The sequence below is a fragment of the Cryptomeria japonica genome, chromosome 8 (assembly GCF_030272615.1).
Source record: "Cryptomeria japonica chromosome 8, Sugi_1.0, whole genome shotgun sequence".
NCBI classification, from domain to species: domain Eukaryota; kingdom Viridiplantae; phylum Streptophyta; class Pinopsida; order Cupressales; family Cupressaceae; genus Cryptomeria; species Cryptomeria japonica.
The window spans coordinates 346,012,306-346,036,185 of record NC_081412.1 but is presented as its reverse complement, the minus strand read 5'-3'; the positions used below and the strand labels follow the sequence as shown (position 1 = coordinate 346,036,185).

The window sequence follows — 23,880 nt, the reverse complement described above, 5'->3', positions numbered from 1 at the left end:
GAGCAGACTTCAAGGTGAATTGCAGTAGGCAGAGAGGTGTGAGTTTCAGGATTGCAGATGCATTTTCAGACCTGAGACTTCCATTTCCAGACTTAAAATGTCATTTCCAGATTTGTGAGGGAGGTGTAAAGTGTTTTGTCAAACATTTTTGTATTGTTAGGATAAATTATGTCTTACAACTTCAAGTTCTTCAAAACTGGTTTAAAGGATAAGCATTCAACTTAGAGTTTTGAAATTAACATATGGTTGATTCATGAGTGTTTGTTCTTCTTTCAGAAATCATTGCTAGATGAGGGAAAACAACATAAAGAAGTTCAAGTACTCAGCATTACAAGAAGACCAAGGAGGACATTGCTACACTAAAAACTTCAAAGCAGATTCAAGACATTGCAACATGAAAGACAATACAAGCTCAAGGGATGGACCAATGAAGGAAGACTTCCAACATCAAGACCTACACTTCATCATTTAAGAATATCAAGATATCTAGTGAAAGGCCCTACAAAGGACTTCACAACATTTGCAAGGACAAGCACAAGAACTTCAAAGAAGATGCACGGAAACAATCCAAAGGCTGAAGGAACTCAACCATGTGGATGGAGATAAGAAGAACTTCACAACTTGTTGGGAGACTAGTTCAAGATCAAGGAAGCGGATGGGAGGATGATTCCACAATGCAAATAAGGAAAACCACATGAAGGATATTGCTCTACACCAAGGACTCAATAACATGTGAGGATGCAACATGGCGAAAAATACAACATCAAGGTTAAAGACAACAAGGATGGTGCAAGACAACGTCAAGGTTTTTAAGACGATAAAGAGGAAGTGATTACAGCATCAAGGATTTAATTACATCAAGGAGAATCCCAAGATAACATCAAGACAAGGTTTAAACGTCAATGGGATGATGTCAAATCAAGAGCTACACCAAGGAATCCAAGTCCAAGGTAAGGAATTTCAAGATTAAAGCTTGAGGAGGTAGATGGAATTTCAAGATTCCAAGGATGAGGATGACAATGTGGAATTAAGGCATCACAAGCGAAGGAAAATACCCAAATGTGAAGATGAAAAGTGAAATGTGATCAAGGAAAGACAAGATAATCTCAGAAGACTTGATCAAAGATGATGCAATTTGGGAATAAGAACCATCACAATCAATCAGGTAAGATAATGATGTTGAATATCAAGAGATATCTACGCTAAGGTGATACCCGGTCATCATCAACCAATCCGGTGATGCCATGTCAAAATGTGTGTTTACTAAGTGAAAATTGTGACGAAAATCATGTCTTTGCTTTGTCTAGGGTTTTCGGCGAGTTTTCTGTGATTTTTTGCCGAGTTGCAAAGAAATATTGGTGACTTTTTGCCCTAAATGCAGCCATGAGTTAACTTGCAAGCTGCTATTAGGGCTTCTGAGTGGCGAGTTTTACTTTTCACAGACTTGGCAACTACTTGCAGAGTCTACGAACTATGGAAAAGACCATGAATTATAGAGATTTTAAGGCATTGAAAACTTGTTCATGCACCCCTTAATAAATAATTTTTAGAGAAACAATAAACTAATCAATTAGAAGCTACTTTGACCACATACATAAGTATTCATCAACTACATGAGTAAAAAATGAATTTTAACTTTTAGCTGAAGGAAACAACATTGTTAGATATATAAATTTAAAATTATAAATAATGTTAAATGTATACAAATCTTATGATATCCACACAACATCGAAACAAATCAAAACTAAAAATATAAGTCTATGGCTCAGAGAAGATTGTATCACTAGTACCAACATTGCAAGAAGTCTTGTGCTAGTGTTTAAGATAGGTCTTGGATGATGATGCAGCCGTGATATTTGCTTGTGTCTAAGTGGCACCCAAGGGGTCTCCTCGTGCTTTATTTTTTTGTGCTCTATCCTCCTCTTCCATGGCTATTGGTTCTACCTCACGATCCACTTGATCAACCCATACAAGGTCCTCATCATTGAAGACAAGATTGTCAACCTTGGTGTTCCAATCATTGTGGTTCAACCTCCTCTAGATTGATGGGAGATAAGTCAACATCCAAGATTTATTTGTGATGAATGTGAAGGTTGTAATGAACAAACACAAGATCATTCAACCTTTGCACTAGCAAAATATTTGGATTCTTGGAGTTTATTTGCTCACATCCTAAAGTACTACATGGTTGGCTCAAGACACAAACTACAATCCTTTTAAAATTTGGTACCTTAGCACCGAACCTTTCTCATCATGCATCTGAAATGAGAAGAAATACAAATCAATCTTGCTGTCTAAATTTGAGTTTCACTTTCAATATTAATGTAAACGAGGGAAAAGTTGCAATTTTAAAACTAAAATTATGTCTTTAGTAGATTTTTACTTGCCTTCAATGTTGTCCAAGCTGCCTTGCATATGTTTTGTGCAAAGAGGTCTCCTTGTGCAACCCCAAAGATCTCTATCTTAGTTATTATTGTGGCTCCAACCAAAGAATTAGGTGCCATTCGCTCTATGACTATGTAGAGCCCACTGAAGACCTCCTCATTGGCTTTGAAATCTGGGTTTTATGGTTTTTTTTGTTATCCATTTTTAACTTTTTCTTTCCACAATCATGCTCGGGTCTAGCTCATGAGGCTTGCCAGGTATTCGAGTCTGGAGTTCCCAAAACCTAGTCAAGGTCACTCACCCTAGGACTCGCCAAGTCTTGGCAAGTCTAGGTGAGTTTTGTAACAATTATATATATAGCTCATTTGCTTTTTTATTGAAAAGTCACACAAATCCGTTCAAGGCTGCATTTCTACACGTAGGTCCACAAAAGTATGCAATTTTTAAATAGAAAACATGCCTCCTCCTATCATTGGCACACAGAATTATAGGCTGATTGCAATTTTTATAACTTAAACATTGTTGTTTGAAAATTGCATACCTTTCCTTGTATTTGAAAACTTGCATATGTGCTCATGAGTGTGCATAGTTGCATCTTATTTGTTTTTGAGAAATTATTCATATACCTTAAGGCATGTGCTTTAACATGTACGTACACCTTGCACTTAGTGAGAGTAGGATTTGCACCTGGTATGGTGTGTGTTGGCACTAAGGGATGCAACTTTAACTTGGAAAAGTTTGTGTCCATATCATATGGCCACACCATTTCTCTATGACTGCAAATCTTAACTTGAAACTTCATGTCTACCTTTTACACTAGTGTACTTCTCCATACTGAAATGATGAAGATTGAAGCCTTGATGAAGCTTTGTAATGTAGTCACCATTCAATCTCCTTGGCCGCTATGAAGAATGCACTTGAAAGCTTCTTTTTGTTGTTCTTGCAAAGAGAAGGACGAGAGATGACAAAAACAACATTGACAAACAAGACAAAGATTTGAAATAGGACCACTTGATTTGCTGAAAAGACAAGGATTTAGCTTGAATTTTGAGACTATGAAAATTTATCAGCTTAATCACATTATTGTATTACATTATTTGGAATAATACAAGCTTGGGTCTCTTTGGAGTGAAATATTTCTTTGCAAAAGTTTCTCCATGTATATTTGATGTTTATAATTTGTGTTTAATGAGTTTCCTAATTTGTTATATTACTTCTCCATTGTTTAAATGATTAATAATTTATTGGCTTAATCACATCATAATTGGATTAGAGCTCTATTGTTCATTATTTCCATTGTGCTGTTTGTAGAAGCAATTTATTTTTAAAAAAATCCCAATTATACCTGAGTTTTTGCAAATTGGTCTCTCAAGTGATTTCTTCCCCCCCCAAAAAATCGTCTTTTTGAAAAACTGCTGAATGTGATTTTCAACAATTTTTGAGCATTTAAATCGTGTAAAGATCCCGTTTGAAACCTTAATCAATCTCCTACAAACTTGTGAAACTCTCAAAACCTACGAAATGGCAAAATATTTTATGAATAGTGTAGTTGTGCGATATTTTCAGGGCATGTCTACAAACAAGAGCTCATCAAGATGTGCATAGAAGGCGTAATTAGTTGCAAACTTGTAGGGAGTTGGTAGGCGGTGCATTTGAGTTAATGGCAGGCAATTTTTGTTGTAATACCGCTGCAAATACATTCTATAAATTCATGCCATATAAATAGTATTTACACAAAATTCAACCCACTCATACAAATAGATGGATAATTTGTTAAATAAGATTTTCAATGTGCACATTACAAGGATCTTTCAATTTAAATTAACAAGATAAAAAATGTTAAATCTGTTTTATTTTGATGGGGTTTCTATGCAAAGAGATATTATTTTACTGTTATGATAGTTGAATGGTTTGTATTCCAAGGTTATATTTTAGCTCACCATTCATACTTCATATTTTGTGTCTGCTTTATCATGGCTTAGTTTTATCTATATTTAGATGCTAGGATTTTGTCAATACTGTCAATACACAGAGGCACAAGGTTTAATTTTATGTCTACCTCTTTTCTGCATCAAATCTAAATAAAATTTTCAATGTGCACATCACATGGATCTTTCAATTTAAATTAACAAGTTAAAAAGTGTTAAATTTATTTTATTTTGGTGGGGCTTTCGTCCAAAGAGAGTATTTTACCATTATGACATGTGAATGGGCTATAGTCTAAGGTTATATTTTATCTCGTTGTGTCTACTTCATATTTTATGTCCACTTTATCATGGTTTAATTTTGTGTCTTATCTTGATTTTCTGCACAACTAAATTGTTATTGTGAAGATTGGTTGGTTTATTTGGTTCAAACAACATTTGATGGTCTATCTTTTTCTACAATGGTAGCCTTGTAAATCAGTTCTTTGAAAAGAAGTAATCTGTATTCCTAGCTAAACGGCTTGAATTTAATGCTAACTTAGGCTCTTTGTGCTCTTTGTCATATCATTGCTTTGCTTGATGAATATGACAATGCTATAGTTTCATTTTTTTCACAGTCTCATTATTAGAAGTGAAGAGGTAATGCTATGAGTAGGTCCTCTTTGTCTTCATATCATTTTATCCCTCTCTCAAGTTGTACAAAAATCCTTGGCTGCATAAAAACATCAGCCTGATGTTTGTATGTAACATCAGCTTATTTTGATATTATGCATATCCATCCTAAAATGTGTTTTGTGTCTATCTTCTACTTATACTTTATATGAGTCAGTACTTTGAGTAGATTTGAAGGTTTGGTTTAATAGCAAAGGTTTTGAATGTGACTTGGTTTTGTATCTTGAATCTTTGAAAATGGATAACCTATACCCATTCAACTCTACCTGTTATGAGAAATGGTTTTCTATTATTGATTGATTAGATTTTTATTTGGATGATATATTCTTTGAAGTTTCCTTCTTGAAAATTTCTCAATGATAAATTGTTTTTTTCTTTTATCCCTTTGGGATGCAAACATGTTTATTGTAGTTGTTTTGAGGTCTTACCTGTGTTACCAAAAGACGTGTCTCCGACCTTGTAGGACTTGTCTTAGAGACCAAGACGCGTCTCTGGTACCGGACACCTTGCCTGAGACGTCTTTGGTTGCAGGAGACTTTCAGCCATGGTCTTTCAAAGACTCCCACCATCTCCTACATAAATAAAACAAAAAAGCCTAAAATTTAAAAGTTAAATGCATTGGGAAGTTGGATTAGAAACACACTGCAAAAGGCAATACAAGAGTTGACACAAGGAAGGAGCCAACACGAGTTGACAAGATCACAAGTATTTGCCATTTGGCTATTTGTAGTTTGATGCAAAACTCAAAAGATATTCATATTTATATTCTTGCTACTATTTTTTTAATTCCTTTATGCAGACTCTATGGTATTTACAATGAGGGTTATTTCTACTAGTTCCACGAGAGTTAGGAATTTGGTTGTGATAATACATTTTCTTTCTTCGTTCTTGTGAGTATGTCTTTATTCATATTCTCATATATATAATCACACAGAATAGCGAAGAATTTGCAGTGTTGAAAGATTCAACTTGGCGGTTTTGGCCCTTGCCTTTAGTTTTCTTATACACTTTGTTGAATTTGATTGATTCCTATGAAATTCCTTTTCTTCTGATGGATGTTTTAGTTCTAGATGAACTCTTCTCTCCTTTTATCCTATTATTTTGGATTGCTGTTGGGTGTTTGATACTTCCTTTTCTCCTGAATTTTTTTCATTGCATGTTTAGTATTTGGGCATACCCTTGCCAAAGGATTAGCAATGTTGAAAGTGTTGGGTCTCAAATCAACAGATTGGATAGGTTCTAAGGAAATGCCAACTCCTATGATCAAACCCTCCAATTGACTTGGCCAACATGTAGAGTGAACCTGTTTGGTTGCTAACTCTCTCACTTTAGGCTCTGCAGGACCTAGGCGGGTATACCTATTCACTGAATGTCTCCAATAACCAGTGCTTTTTATAGCAGATGTATTATCCTAATCTGATATCTCCTGATCTTTGAAATGGCATGAGTTCCTTGAATGGAGATATAGCAGATGAGTTCAAGATTGTTGTTGTAGAAGCTATTCGATCTATGTTTCCTAACTACTTCTGTTTGCTTTTAAAATAACAAATGGTGAAATATAATGATGAGTGTAATCTGTTTTGACCAGTGCCTTCTTTGCTGTTTGGGCTACAGAGTCATTGTACTTTCTTCAGGACTTATTATGCGAGCCTGTGAGACAGTTTTTTAATCCACCCTTTTGTAGACCTGTCGGTTATTATTTCTTTTGAGATCAATTTGAATGCTTATATCATGTGCTGATTGAATGAATTTTAACCCTACCTTTAAGGGACCAATCAATGAAGTACTGCAAGGAACAATTACAATTCGCAAGCAAAACTTTTGTTTCAACGTTATAACATGAAGCACAGATTTGATTTCAAGAATATGAATAACCTTATCACTTTAGATAATATCACAGACGATTGCCAAGACAAAGTGAAATAATCCACAACACATACGCAAAGAAAAGCAATAGTTCATAGCATGTATTCCATCGAAATTTGTAAAACTTACAGGCTGTCATACATCGCCATCTTCTTCTTATCTAATCACTATCACCCTACATTACAAAAATCATTCTCATATATATATGAGGATGAAGGCTTTTCATGAAGAGACACGACTTTTCACAATACTAATCGTTAATTTGAATATTTCTAAACTTAAGCAAAAAGAGATTCAGGAGCCCCAAATGATGAATGTAATCATCGTCTTTGAAGGTTTTGATTCGAGGAGTTTGTTTCTTCAATTCATCTCCCAGCGACAGATACTTGAATATTATCTGGTTAACAGTAGGGGCCATATCCTTACTTCGATCTATCTCTGACAAGGCCCAATCCCTGACGCTGATGAGCTCTTTTTGCAAATCCTCCAGGGATATCACTTCTCCTTCTTTGTAGACGGAAGGCATTCCAACGGGTTTCTCATCATCCAATTCCTTCAGGTCTCTTCTTAGCATATCTTCAAGTTTGATATGATTTTCCATATACGCAGTCCCCTCGGCTTTTTCCTCTGGTGTCATGGCATCGACATTGTTTAGTACTTCATGTAGTCGTGCTTTTAACCTCTCATGCTCTGTTAACGCTTTTATCGTTCCATTGTATACTTTCCAATATGGTTCAACCTGTAAGAGCATGGTGTTAAACCGATGTCCGATGATATCATTGACCAATTTGTCCATCTTTTGTTGGATACTGTCTGCGCGTTTATTTGCCTTTTCTGCTTGATACTTCCAGTACAGAGCATCAGAGACATCGTCCAAGCTACGTCCCGCGGGGTATGAGGTGTACTCGCTGATAGGAGTCCCTGTCTCTAGTTGCAATACTTTTGCCTGCAACTTTTGATTTTCCTCTTTAGATTTTTCATATAACCCCTTATATGTGACGTTCTCTCTGACCAAAAACTCTGTCTGGTCTAGGTTCAATCTTGCAACATCCAGGTTGAGCTTTGCAGTGACCCTAGGATCAGTTTTCCCAACTTGATGAACCATGAGGTGTCCAAAGGTTTCTTCAATGTCTACAATGATAGGCCTCTTCCCCTTTGGATATAGTGCCCACTGTAGGAGAGCTTTCTTGTCTGGATCATATCCAGAGCCTAGGAACAATTTATCTATCTCCTGAGGCAACACCTGTTGATTCAAATCTTGTTTCTTCAGGAAGCCATCAAATAAGAGTGCTGAATTTATATCCCAACCGGAGAAGATGATTACACCGGCCTCTTTTAATAATTTCCTCCCTTTCTCAGGAGTCATGTCTTTCATGAGGACATCAATTTCATCCTGTAATCTCTTCATCTGTTCCTCCTCTGGTCTTCCAGCCATGCTTCGTTTTACATGAGCTCCTTTGTATTGGTACAAAAATGAGAGGAACTCCCTAGAAGAGGCAAATCCATCATCAGCAACGAAGTCTTCATGCTCAGTCATTCTGATATCAACAACATCCTTGATGTTAATCTCGCCAGTGTCCATATTCATTTCTGCTTCAAAACCAGGAGGATAATCTTCCCTAGGAGAATCAGGTGGGATACTACTGGCAGTCGACTTTGGTGACATGTGAGCTAGGGGCTGACTGTCCTTCTCAGTATTAATGAAATGAAGGAATTGCGAAGGCACTCTGTGCATAATTTCTGCTTCATGTTGAAGCAGCCTTTTAGCTACTTCCAGAGGATCTTGGAGATTTCCAATTAGGTCTCCATCTATCATTCCCCTTGCCCTTTTCCATTTGTAGGCCTCCCAAACTAACTCACTCTTTCCTTTTAAAGCTTTGGCCTCCTCTCGTTCAAGGTTCTTAATCAAGTCATCTGGCATTTTGGCCACATGTATTCCAGCTTTGAGTTTTTGTGATGCCCTGGCAGCTCTTATATATCCTTCAGGATCGAAGTTTTCCCTAGGCTCACCCAGAGTCATGCCATAATAGTTTAATTTATTCTGAAGTAAATGATAACTTTTTGAACTCTTAACAATGAAATCAGAGAAGACTAATAAACCTGGAAGAATAGATTGTTTACCGAAGTCTGTAAGATGCTTAGCACTGGCAATAGATAATTGTCTGATAATTTCAAGGCTAGCCACCCTGTTTGGCACCGTAATCGGAAGCATGTGGGGTTGCCCTTCATATCCAAATACCCTTATTTCTGTGTGATTATCATGGCAATACCAATCACCCCAATTATGATCAATCTGTGACTCTGGAGAGAAGTCCTTTGGTCTGAGGAACCTCTTGATTTCAGGGGACAAAGTGTAATCCCTGTGTTGCCCAAAAGCTGCACTAAGAGGTTTCACAAAGTATTCTTGAAAGTGCCAATATTGGTTGTTCATGAACCTCTGGTCCCATGCAGATACCCATAATTGAACTGGCTTCTTCAGACCATTCTTATCATAAGATCTAATGCTGAACTCATCTGACCAAAAGTTAATTTCTTGTCCACAATAAAGAATGATATGCATTAACAAGGAGTACAATGAAAAATGAATATTCACAAGGTCCCCTTTCATCTTTTCTAATCCATGATTTAAGGCATCTGCAACATAAGTGGCAAAATCAAATGACCTAGGGTCCTTTGACTGTAAGTCAGCACACAGAACCATAACCCCAATATCCATGAGTGGATGAGCCTCTAGGCCTAGTACTTGGGCTGCAGCATAATATGTATACTTGAAATATGGATGGAAGTGGTTGACATCAAACGGCACCTTGTCATCTTTGCCAAACGGAACAAATGACCCACCCACTTTTGGCCTGTGAACAGGTAGTCTCCAAGTCCTGTAGATATTTTCCAAACTAAAGAATTCCTGTGAAAGTTTCTTCATATCGATATTCTCCTCTACTTCCCAGTCCAAATCAAAGACCATATCAATAGTCTGTTTGTTAATTACTACTAATGTATTCCCTCTGTAATCACATATGGTTTTGGTTCTGGGGTTGTAGCAATCTACCAGAGCTTTCATCAATTCTACGTCTACAAACACATTTGGGACTACCAATTTGCCTAAGTTCTTCTTCCATAGATTACTTATGGGTTCTGGTGCATCCCTTCTTTTGTAGCCAAATAAGAATAACTCATGCCCTCTGATTTCAATCCAAATGTCTCCTAGATTCTCAAATCTATCCTCTAATCCTTCTTCTTCACTTTTAATCTTTTTGGACCTTACGCCAGACGATGGACACTGGTCTAACAAATCCTGAGTCAGAGCTCTCCCTTCTTTCTTTTGTCTCTTGGGCTTCTCTTCAGGGTTCAGCTCTTTTCCTTTCCTACTCCTTTTAGAAGAAGAAGACGAAGGTTCCATAATTACAGTAAATACGAGAGACAACACTTACTTGGAAGAATGCTCAACTCTTCTGGCTATCGTTCGCAAGTCTCTGCAAGTTCTTCGCAATTCTCAGTGTTTTAGCATCGATCTGGTTCTTACGAAAATTCACTCAGTTCAACTGTAATCGTATGGGCCACTTGTGCACAGTTAATGTTCTGCATCTATAACGGCTACTCAAGTGTTTAAACTTAATTGCAGATGTGACACTCTTCAATTGGGCCTTTAACTCTTTCGCGGGAAGTACAGTTCGCTCAAAGTGCTCATATTTCAAGTTATCGATGAAACCCTTGTCTTCGGCCGAGTGTTTAAATCTTCCATCGAAAGCTCATTTTCTTCGATGCTATTGTTTCGGCGAATAGCTCATGTCGAGAAGCCGCTTTTAAGACTCATCGAAATCAGTCTTTCATCGATAAACCCCTTTTTCGATAAGTCACTTGCAATTTCCATCGAAATCATTCTTTTCGGTGAGTTTCTTTCTTCGGTGAAGGCCTATGTATGTTCATCGATATCCTTTTTTCATCGATATCCCTCTTTATCGATGAAACAACTTTGCCTTTGTTCGACGTCATGTTCATCGATGAAAACTTGCATTTCGATGAATGCCTTTTGAGTTTCTTCGGTAATGATATTCCTTCGAAATCACCTTTTGCCTTTTCGCCTTTTGCTTTTACCTTTTCGATGAAACTTGGGGTATCGATGAACGGTTCTTTGTATTCATCGAAGGTAACCTTTTGTCGAAATACTTTTGCATGGTGCTTTACGTACCTCTTTTCGATGAAAATACTCTTTCGATGAAACGTCTTTTGCAGTGCTCGATACAATTTGCTGGCCGAAACATCCTTTAGTCTTCATGCTTATGGAAACATACATTTTTTTATATATTTTTATTTTCAAATATAGTGTTCAACAGAAAGTTCAATGTCATGATATTTTCTATAAATTATTAAATTATACGAAAAAATGGCGTCTCCAAGTATCCCTATCTCCTATTTAAAAAAATAGACATAGCAGTACTAGTACCAAACTTCTGTATCAGTACCAGTACCAGTCTCCTGACAACCTAGGGTCTTACTAAGTTTTTGAAGGTTTCAGAGTTTGTTATGATAGTGCAGTCTCTATGATTGAACTTTCTTTTGATATTAATAATAATCTGGAATGCAGTTGTTGTATTTTACCATCTGCTTACATCATACAACAAGACTAGAGGTTTACTCACATATCATTCAGCAAAAATGTTTTATTTTTAACTTAGCAATAACTTTATCAACTAAATGCAAACTTTACGAAAGAATCATTTGCTAGCATACACTACATTCTGCTATTTTAGACAAACTTTTCATCTGGACAATTTATGGGCTACACTCTCTATTTTAGACAATTCATGGGCTAAACTCTATTTTTTTTGCTTTCTATATCTCTGTGCTATGGAAATGCCTTTAGATTTCGAAAACAAGTATTTTTTCTCTCTCTTTTCAACATTTTTTACAGTTTTTTAATCTTATTTTTTCCCTAATTTTTTTTTGCTGCTACAGTCCTGTTACCCTATTATTTCAAGAACTTGTATAATAGCCCTAGCAGATGCATGACTGTCCTAGTGTTTTGCAACTGCCAATTTGTATTAGCTAACAGTTCCACAATGTGCGGCTGAATGAGCAGATAAAAGGGTAGGTTTCTAAGAGGAAACGATTCCTTTTGTATCGCCCCTTTGTTTGCATTTATAGATTGTTCCATATGTACCCAGCCAGCTTTCATTTATAGGCAATCCCAAGGATCGAAAAATCACAAATGCAGCTCTTTTTCTGTCATTTTGAGATGTTCTGCTCTTGTGAGCTTGTCATGCCCCTGCCATAGCACCAGCAGATTATTACAAATTGCACTCTTCAAGGGAATGAGAGACTCCTATATACTGATCAGATCCCTGAAAATAACCTAACATTTAGCAAATACTGGCCGACAATTCTAATACTGGTTGGCCATTCTATTCTTAGATACTAGTTGGTTACACTTATAATAATTCCAAGTGACTAGCATAAATGACATTTAGAGGCCAACTCAGGAATATTTTTACTAGAGGCCGACTCAGAATTATTCCTCTTGAGCAGTAGCATGATTAATGTTAAGATGGCCCATGGAGTTATTTACCTAAGAGCTGACACAATAAAAAGGTTTTGGGCAGTGATGGAAGTGATGCACCCTTTGGTTAAGGGTTGTGATGGTAAATAAGGTGGTGACTATTCATCCCACCATGGAAGATATAAAAGGGGGGAGACCTACCCATTTGGGGCCATTGAAGGGGCATCGAAGGAATGGAAATACGAATTTGATCTATAATCAGAAAACAGGTCTGACTTGAATAATAAGACAGCAATCAGGAGATGACCGTCTAAATGAATATCTCCCTTCAAAGAAGTGTGTCTCCCCAATAAGATATGAAGGTACAAAAAATATAAGATGTAAGTTATACGAATTTCAGCAATTTAAGCAGATTTAGGAGGAATATACACATATTTAGAACAAGGAACATATGTAGATCTAGAAGAATAATATATGCAGATCTTAAATGGGATATATGCAGATTTGTAAAGTAGTAAAGACAGGTTTGAGAAGTACGAGAAAGGTGAAGATTAATTAAGAAGTGGAAGGATCAAAATCAATGGAATAAGATTTCTGAGTCTGAGTTGAGTTCAGAAAATAAGGCAGCCATCTATGATATATAATAACGTGATTGCAATCATATCTTGGATTAGTGAGATGCAACAATACTGGTTCCCTCGATTAAGTAGCTCACCCAAGCTAGTTAGCTTGTGGGTCAAGAGGTCGAATTGACTTGGTTGGTTGTTCCATGCTCTTGGGCTTAGTTGTGATGAATCATTATCCGGGCATCCTTCAATTAAGTAGCCCACCCCAAGTTGGTTAGCTTGTGGGCCAAAGGGTCAAATTGACTTGGTTGGTTGTTCTGTGCTCTTGGGCTTAACTATGAGGACAGTCTCCAGGCATCCTACCAGGTCTTCCCCTTAAATTCCTACTATGATTGGCTGTTGGAAATATGCTAAGAATTGGATTCAATGCATTTAGGATGTGGGGGGGGGCGGAGCGCAGGGGGTTGGGTGAATCAGTATAATGTCGAACTTTTACTTTTTCAACTTAACGACAAGAGCACATAATGTAATCCCAAAGCATATTCATTTCATATAAATATTCACATGAAATTTAACTACCATGTAACACAAGTGTTGATTGTAATTAGGTAGGAGGGGAGGATTCCAATTGCCTTAGGCAACATTGGAATCCGCCCAAAGGGCTGCAACATTGGAATCTGCCCAAAGGGCTGGCCCCTCTTTAACGTGTAGGGCTGGGCCCTCTCTCACACGCCACTCCCTAAATACTCACGTCACACTAAGGAAACGTGCTCCCCATAAATAGGGCTGACCCTATAAGGCAATTCGCTCAAGGAAAAGATATTAATAATTAAAAGCTATTATTAATGTAAAAGCTGACCTAACTAGATCTCTCACCTCATATAAATAAAGGTCAACTTCACTTCATTCATAACTCAACACATCTACTCTCTCATGCATGCGAATCTGATCTGAAGGACAGCAAACTTGAATCTGATCTGAAGGACAACGAACTTAGTCTTTTATCTGCTGGGCATAAAGCGATCCATCTCTGCTGCTAAGGGAGTTACCTTTATCAAGCAATCTGCCATTTGAATGACCTGCTGTTCTGAACTTGACTACAGTCATCAGCTGGAGACATACAAGCCATTTCAAGATCAAATCCTTGGTTGATGATTGATACAACAAAAAGGCAGATCTGAAACTGATTAAGGGGCAGATCCGAAACCACTTGAAGATGCCATTAGCCCTAAGGGTAAACTGAGATATGAATGACCTGCTGTTCTGAACTTGACTACAGTCATCAGCTGGAGACATACAAGCCATTTCAAGATCAAATTCTTGGTTGATGATTGATACAACAAAAAGGCAGATCTGAAACTGATTAAGGGGCAGATCCGAAACCACTTGAAGATGCCATTAGCCCTAAGGGTAAACTGAGATAAGTATTGTAATCAGATTACTACTCATAATCCATAATCAGATCTGAGGATCTTTTCTGGCTGGGTTTTTCCTCCTAGGAGGTTTTCCCAGGGTACTTGTGTGTTTTGTGTTCTTTTTGTTCATTTCTCTACTTTTGTTTAATTCTGGAAACTCCTAAAACACTAACAGCAATTAATAGTAATCTGGAAATTAAAGATAAATTCTATTTTCTGAGTATTGTATTAATCTAAAGGACTAAAATCAACAAGTAGAACATAGGATATATATGTGGAAACCTTTAACGGAGAAAACCACGACAAAATATCTTCCTTATATATAGGAAACTTATCTTACAAATTCGTAGGTATCAACCCACTAGAGGCACCAAACCTCATTCTTTTCATGAGTGCTTAACCCACTAGAGGCACCAACCCCTCATTCAAATTTCAACCTTTAAATTGATGATGGATGATCCTATTATACTATAATTCTTCCTCTCAACTTATTCTTCAAATCTGCTATGAAATGATCTCTAACTCCTCATATAAATCTGCTATAAAACTCATATAAATTTGCTATATAACTCCTTTATCCTTCTCATCAAACCTGCAATCTTATCTTTTCATCTTCCTCTTATCAAATCTGTATTACATTGAGGAACATACTCATCATTCATAACTAATTTAAATCTTCCTTACATACCTTCAAACTATGCCTTCTATCTAAAAGACATGCATTTTTATATTTCTCCACACCCCAACACACACTTTTATATTTTACTCACACATACTTCTCTACCCTTTTTATATATAATATTTTCTTTACCACGTGCTCACTTAAAAACTCCATGTTATATTCCTTATGTATAGTGTATACCATCTCGTGCCTTTTCACAAGAGAGGCGAACTTTACAAATGGATCTCCTTTCAAGTTAATAAACAAATGCTAATCTTATGTTTGGTAATAGACACCAAGCATTATCAAATTACATCACTTTGCTTAATAAGATCACACTTTGCATTATAGTCACTTCATATTATTTATTGTTTTTTATCATTAGGAGATCACTGCATTAACAACCATAGTCGCTGCTTCCTTTGTAATGTTTGCTTAACACAGATCGCACTCCTTACTTCAAATGCTTCTTATTTCTGCTTTAATAAGTCTTTGACTTAAGCATATAAATTGCTGACCTTTGTCTTCATAAATCGCTGCCTCTGATTAATTAATTAATCATTGTCTTCTATGACAAAATGATTACCTTCTAATGTAATTTGTGTCTCTTTCCATTAATCGATTTGTCTCCTTTAATTGCTGTTAATGATGTTCAACTTGTTAATGATCTTATCTCCTCCTTATGTGAATTGTTATTTGAAATATCCCCCTTGATTTTTTTCAAATTTTTCCAGTTACAAACATCACAAGCACATGTTAGGGTTAGAAAAATGATAATCAAAATGCTTCTGAAAGGTAACCCTTCCACTTTTTGATCACCAAGAGCCCAATGTGGGAAGTGAGAGCATACGGTGATAAGGAGATTGTTAGCTTCCAAAATTAATTGGAAATTACAATACTAGGCGGCAAGCCAACCCCTTTTGCTTGTCCAGCGGGTAGTAGAAATTATAACAAGAAGTCGATAGTTTGACCAGCCAATCACAATGCCAATGACACTGAAGTAAATAACAATCACTCAACCACTTATTCAGTGGGATGACTGAAAATGATAAATACAATCTACTCAACTGCTTATCTAGTGGGAGGACAACATTACAATAAGAAAGATAGGTGGCAAGGCCAACCTCTTCCACTTACTCAGCGGGTCTTGTGTTACAATTCCAGAAAGAATTAGCTGTTAGTACTACTAATCAGCTTTACAATATATAGCATGAGATTTCAGAATAAGAACATCGCTGCCCATTGCTGCAAATTATAAGATATGCACTCCAAAACCACCAATAACTAACCACTCCAAAAAACACCCTTCTCACTATCAATTTCAGAATCTGATATGCAAACAACAAGCTGGAAATACGCAGACCAGCAACTACAAAACTCACAAAATTGCTCACAACTTTGCTCACACAGAATGAAATGACCCCAAATCAGATGCAAATGAAAACTAGGAGATAGGCGATTAAGCTAGAACTGACAAAACACATCAAACATACCCAAAACTATTTTGCATGTATCCCAAGGCAGCTCCAGCATGGTGTGGTTAGGGCAGAAAATTGATTTGCAATTATAAAATTAAAGACTCCAAGATAAGTGCTAAAAGCTTAGAGGAATGATCGCCTAGAGCATAGAGAAATAACGAGCCAATACCCAGAACCGTCAGAAAACCACACAGAGACTTATGAGCAAAACACACCTACAGCACACTGAAAATCAGCAACCTGGAACACACACACAGCACTCCAAAATTAGAAAACTTCAAACACAAACTTCACAATGAATTCCATCTATTCTCCCCAGTGAAGAACAGTCCCAAGTCTCAGCTAGTCGCTATCTTTCAAGCGAGAAGCCAAGCATTCAATCTAGGAGGAGACAATCCTCGAAGCATCCAATCAGCATTCCGACAACACTTCGTTATAATATTCATGGATACCCAAAATGAGAGCCCAAGGCCTTTATTTATAATCTTCTCTCCAAATCGAACTTCCTTTCCCTCCAATATGGGATTAAACATTGACATTCAAATTTCTTTTAATTTGCCTTTCATTTCATTTCATTCCATCTCCTTTCCAAATCGCCCAAGTGCATAGATGAGTCACTTTATTAAAATTGCCAATAATATAATAAGTGAGCGCTCAACATAAACTTAGGGAAATGACTTCTAAATGTTTTATTTAGCAACAATGTATTTCTCCCTTAAGCAAATATCAAATATACCTGTAAAGTCATAATCCCTTTTAATGAAAAACACCTCCATGGACGTCCAGACTTCGGCTATAAGTTGATAAATTAAATATCAAATCGACTCCCTTAATGTCATACACCATTTACGCCTAGGCCAAGGGGAAAATAATAAAGTATTAAAAAATATTTTAATTGTCATATACCGAATATTGCTCAAAATAATTGAAGGCCGGAATCCTGAAAACTGCACTGCTTGCCATAACTTCTAAATTGGACCATAACAACCTGCCAAAAATAGTACTTACTATAAATAGCACACTACTAAAAATAGTGAGTGTTTCCAAAGTGATTTTTACCAGATTCTGAGCAGTCATCGCAACTTACTAAAAATAGTAAGTCCAAAAAAAGTCTTCAGATTCATTTGCATGTTACACTATCGCGAAGCTCTATGAAAACCCAGAAAAACCCAGAGAAATAAGTTGCTCTTGCGTCCACTTACTAAAAATAGTAAGTTTGCCAAACTCTGCTGCTTGCTATGCATGTAACATCATTGCGAAACTTTCCAAAAACCTAGAAGGAATCCAGAACCCAAATTGACAAACTCCAACATGCAGGCAACCAAAAATGCCGAAACATCCTCCTAGAAAATAGGAAACCCTAATTCTGCCTCTGACTGACCAACGGGTCTTAGAATTGGCCAACAGATGCCGAAACAAACTAGAGCGGACAAGGTGACATTACATTATTCCTTGTATTAATGATTCACTGCCTTATCAATGGTTATCGTAGAGTCGATAATATTGCTTACCTAAATAAGATCGCTGCATAGTAAACCACCGTTTGGGTAGATAGCTCGAGATGCATCCATGATTATCCTTTCTATGTTTGCTGTTATTGCCTCCACAAAATAATTATAGCCTTTAGCCTGTCCTCGAACTCTCCTTCATATTTTTCTCAAGCAATCAGTGATCAACTTGCGATTCATAAATGCCTGTGGAACATCTCCTTGCACTGTACATTGGGCAAGCCCTTCAGATTTTGCAGTCTTGCTAAGACTTGGTTCTCCTATCAACACAGGTTTGTTCTTTGTTCGTATTGAGAGAATCTGGATGCATCCACAAGTTTCATCATCACCTCCTGTGACTAGTTGAAGCTTACTGTGCATTTCAAGATCGCAGCAGATTAAACTATCAGTGCCATTTCATTAATAAGTGCTACCTTATTACTTTACTTCGCTGCTTTATAATATACATTAATTGCTGCTTTCAATATCAATATCACGTGCCTCTGTGTCTTCAATAATCAACCTTGCAGACTAGGCATACAGATTGCTGTGGACTGTGTATTATGTTTAAATCTTTAATTTAAACATATGAATATCTCTATGCCAGTCTTCTCATTTCACCTACTTTCTTCAATGGGAATGTATAACGAACTATTCTGATTTTGCTTTGATATTCATTATAAACATTTAAACAATCTTACATGAGTGCCTTTGACATCAATGACAAATATTTTCAACACATCGAACATAGTAGGTGAACTTTTGCTTAGTAAGTCAGCAGATACTGGACTTTTTGTTAATAATCATTGAACAGAGCTTGCTAGAATGTTGTATCTCACATTTCTCTCCCATGGACACCATCCTCAGCTTGAAGAGAGAAGAGACAAAGGCTGGCACATTATAATATTATATAATTCAGAAAGCTTAGCCTGTGGATTACAAGATTGTTTTTCCTTCCTTCTACTAATGAATGCTTCAATATTTTGCTTCTTCTGGGTTGATGTGCAGTTCCTTTTGGTGTAGGACTGTCTTTAACCAGACATCAGTTAACTTATCAAGGCTTGATTGTCTTGTATATATGGCCTTTTTTGATTGCATGCTGTTCAACTGTTTTTTTTAATGCGTTTCTGAATTAAATCTCAGTAGTAATTATTTCTTTATTTTTTATTTTTGGAAGTTGTAAAGATGTGGAATAATCAATTATTTTAACTTTAGGATTTTCTTTCATCAATGATAGACTGAAATAAACTGGAATTTCAGGTTCCTGTTGTCAACCTTCCAGTAAGGCAGCCTATAAATCGGCGAATGCGTAGGCGTACTGTAGCAAGTACTTCATCAGCAGCTCTAAATTCAGAAGGTTTATCAAATTTAGCCATACCTAATTCTTTACATTATGTGCATTTTTGTTTGGGAATATTAATTTGATAATGGGCTAAAATAGAGAATGAATGTCCTTAGCGTTCTTTGAGATGATAAAGTCTGTAAGGCTTGAAATAATTCACATTTGATATTTCGTTGTTTGTGGAAGTATCTTTAGTGTATCACTTAAGATTGATTTTGATGCATTTCTATTCATACAATAATTAGAACTTCTAGGATATTTTAAGGATACCATGAAGTTTTCATTTGGAAGCTTTTCATCTTTTTGAAACCTTCCATTTCATTAACTTTTTATAATGGGGAGACATGGTCTTAGCTATTTAATTTGCACCTTTTGGTACAAGACAACGAAATAGTGTGTAACGATAAATTTTCTTCGAATTAGAAGGGATAGATCCCTTGTAATGTAAAGCTAAACTAAACTGTAGAGTCAAAGGCAATGACCTCTATCTTTTTACAATATTCATGTGTACAAGTTAAATATTAGGGTTTTGGATCTTAATTGCAAACAAAGTAAAGAAATTGCCTATCATTTTGGTTGTTGGGCAAGGACACATAGCTTAACAATACTTCTGCTCACTAGAAATTTTGAAATAGCTGTGTGTAAAAAATCTATAACATCTATCATTAGGCCTTCTAGGAGATCCTCTAAATATTTACATTCCACCAAGTTTACAAGACATGGACACTAGGGGGATAGGGGTTTGCCTATTTTGGAGGCCCTTTTTTAGGGCATGGATGTTTTTGATTAAGGCAAAAACAAGTTTTGAAGGGACCTGAAACCTTTTACAAGAAAATTATATATAATGTATCATTAAAGCCCAACAAAATAGAACTGACCAGAAAGACAACAAGACTGACAGGAAAACAAGACAAACAGAGAGAAACCCAACCCAACACCATCAAAAAGCCACCAAAACGCCAGCAGAAGAACACAATAGCACTAGCAGAAGAACACAATAGCACTAGAAGAAACAACACTAATCTAGGTTCTTTAAAGTATCAGCAACTTCAGCTTCAAGTCGATTCATCTTCTGGGCCGCTTTCTTCAACTCCAGGATGTCTTGCAGTAGATTAGTAGTCTTCTTCTTCGTACTTGCCCTAGTTCTCTTGCTCGGACCGGAAGTATCCTCAGTACCCAGATCTTTATCCTAGTCCAGGTCAACAAAAACCCTATCTTGGTGAAGTTTTTCAAGCCTGGCCACCATAGTACTCATATTATCAGCTGAGGATTTAACAATTTTGCGCAGGGTGGTCTCACATTTATTGATCCTCTGTTCCGCTTCCCTAAACTTGTTATCATACCTCTCTTCATCTTTTCAATTGCTTCCACATTCTTGGTTAAACAATCCGCCATCATTTTCTTCTCATCTTCATTCCAAAGGGCACAAACAGAGGTCCCTTGAGGCTTCTCCTTCACACCACCAGAATGCATGGGCTCAGTAGTAACTAGCAATTTCTCCCCCATATCCTCCTTCGCATGTAAGTCTTTAATCTTAGAAGAAAGGGCTCTCTGTTTGAGGTTGAGGCTTTTAATCTCATGAAAAGCCCATCTGAAGAGTCTAAAGAAATACACAGAGCTGTTTTTGGCAGTCTCCAAAACCCCAAAAGAAATCTCCTTCTTGGGCTGAAAATCCTGAAAGCTCAAGTCCACGAACACCTGAGAACTCCCCTCCTTGTCATGAGGAGAAAGAGAGTCCTCAGAGTTAGGAGGGGAGATAGGAACATCATGCTCCTGGGAACTATCAGATATCACAAGGGCAGAACCTTTCCCTTTCCTCTTGACTTTCTTCGCAAACTTAGCTCCCACCGCTAAAGGAGAACCCTTGCCCTTGCTGGTTTCTACAGACAAATTCTTTTGCACCTTTTTAGGTTTCTTGGGAGGGTTAGGGTATGGATGTTAAAAAGAAAGAGAATTTTAAAATATAAGGACATTTCAAATATTCATATGATAAAATTGATAAGGTATTTATCATAGATAGTATAGAACCTTGATGCATAATATTTGACTTGAGTTAAGATTAAATGTGAAAGTCAACAAACAAATTAACAAAATTTAATTGCTTTCATTGTAAATGTGCATATGTATTGAATAAAAAATACAACCAAGTGCGCAAAGGCTGCAAGTTTTAACTACAAAATAAAAAAATAAAGAAAATGTAGCTAGCCCTAATTAACATCTGGTAACACTGTATTAAAATCGAAGTTTAAGTCTGAGCCATTGCCACTATGAGGTGTTGTCTCATCAAATAGATCCCCCAACCAATCTTTTTTGTGCCTCTTCATCAATCTATATGGCATAGTGGGTGGTTGGTTTCTAGCAATACTCAAGAGTTTTTTGATTTTGAAGTTGCGAGGCACTATGCACAACCACCAAGATCCCTACTTGTTGAGAGTTCAGGTTGTTTGCCTTGATTGATTGAATGAAGTTGTATGTGGATCTATTCCTCTCTGTAGCAAAGGAATTCACCTGCTGTGAAAGGAGGTGAATGGCAAGCATCCCCAACTTTGGTGCATTATTGCCATGTCACATCCACCATCTAATAGGGTTGATTTGGGCAATTGTAGCTTTTATCTATCCTTGCCTATAGTTTGTTGGATGTTGGCATGAAGATTGACAAAGGTTAACCTTTGTGTGAGAAGTAAAGGAGACTCCTCATTGATATACCGTTTTGGAAAGGCTTTCATGAGCTGCTCTTTCACCTCTTCATCTTGAGATGGAGGTACTCTCTTAGGTCTTACTAAATAGCATTTGGGATTTAGAGAAAGGACATTCATGGTGTTCCACTATTGCGTCACAATGGGTCTAATATGCTCCTCATAAAATCCCAATGTAGGATCCTTTTTTTGAATGGTTTGCTTCATCTTCCCAAGCATGCTATCAAATTTCTCGTAAATCTCTCCAAGGCAAGTAGGTTTTGTATCAACATATTTGCAAGTGCAAACAAGTTACAAAAATTAAAATTTCAAAAATGATTAAGATTCAAATGACAAGGAGTGAATGCTAGCACAAAGAGTGAAAATAATTTGCAAGTTAGAAACATTAATTATATAACTTTTTATTATTTTTAATAATAGAATCAGCAATTTCTTACCTCCCTGTGGACCATCAATCATCTTTAAGAATCTTTTGTTTCACACTTTTTCCTTTGGTCATGCTTGCCTTGTATAGTCTACCTCACTTTGAATTAACTACTATTAAATGTAGAGGCTCTTGCATTTCAAGCGTCCTCTCTAATGAAATGAAATAGCTGGGTATCTAGTTAACATGGGCTTGAGAAATCGTTTCCTTGAAAAAGTCTTGAACAAAGTAAGCTAGATGTGATAATTGCAAATGAACATCTATACGTCTCTAGCTTCTGCCACGATTGTCTTCACCCATTCTATCTTCTCAATGTCTTTCAATATGTTATTCAATACATGAACACAACATGGGATCCAAAGAATGTGTTTGTAAGCACCCTTCACCATCAAGATGGCTAAATTACATACATAGGCTAAATTGGTGACCACTATACATAGGCTAAATTGGTGACCACTTGTACAACATTAGAGGGCCTAACCCTCTACATGACATTCTTCAAATTCTGAAATTGGAAGTTTCCATCCTTCATCCTCCTTGAACAATCGATAGCTCTAAGAAAATAAGAGTAAATTCAATATGTGACATTGATATTGATGAGTGCTCTATGTTAAATACTGGTCCATTGTGATGTCCCCTTTTGGGATCGTATTCTATTTGGCCTTCTTTCACTTGTAATGGATGAAGCGAGTAATTCAGTCGACTAATTCCCTCTTTTTTTGTAATTTCCCTTGTTGTGAATTACCCTACATTTGCCCTCAATGATCACTGCTCTTTATAATGTCATTGTTGCAAGGTGTTCGCCCTTGGTCTCCTTGTGTTGTGCAGTGTAGTGCTCGGGTTTGCGATATGGTTTAACCACTGCCCGTGGATTCATTAAATCTCGTGGTTGTGTCGGGCATTAACAGGTTGATCTTTTGGTGCAACGACAACCATGTTTCTAACAAGTGGTATCAGAGCCCAGGTTACGGGTTCAAACCCCTCGCTTGCGCTGGAGGGGGAGATTGTTGCAAGGTGTGTACCCTTGGTCTGCTTGTGTTATGCATCATAGTGCTCGGGTTTGCAACATGGTTTAATCGCCTCCCATGGATTCATTAAATCTCGCGGTTGTATTGGGCATTAACAAGTCGATCTTTTGTTGCAACGACAACTGTGTTTCTAACAGTCATTGCTACTCTTCTAATTCTGTTATGCATTTGAGTAGTATTCCATGCATTGCCTCCCCAAATAAACTCCAAATGATCTCTCTCATATACATGTAAATGCACTTCTTAATCCAATGGATGCAACCCCTCCTACAGCTGTGTCAGCCAAGATAGCATCTTATTTTTTTTATTTCCCTTCACCAAAGTGGGCGCTCATCTTTATGAGGTTGGCCCAAGACAAGTTTAGTTTATTTAATTGTATTTTTATTTCATCATTCCCCAAGAGGGGTGACATAACAAGGGGGCCGTCCTTAATATAGA

At 36.9% G+C, this 23,880-nt stretch overlaps 1 protein-coding gene across 2 annotated transcripts in view; it reads left to right on the top strand.

Moving 5' to 3' along the window:
- Positions 1 to 23,880, top strand: part of LOC131045320 (DDRGK domain-containing protein 1) — a 117,356-nt gene that overhangs the window by 5,751 nt on the left and 87,725 nt on the right. For both annotated transcript variants that reach the window (XM_057978896.2, XM_057978895.2), the window contains exon 2: positions 19,213 to 19,309. In XM_057978896.2, coding sequence (XP_057834879.1) covers positions 19,213 to 19,309 — 97 coding nt within the window. The remainder of the gene's footprint in view (positions 1 to 19,212; positions 19,310 to 23,880) is intronic.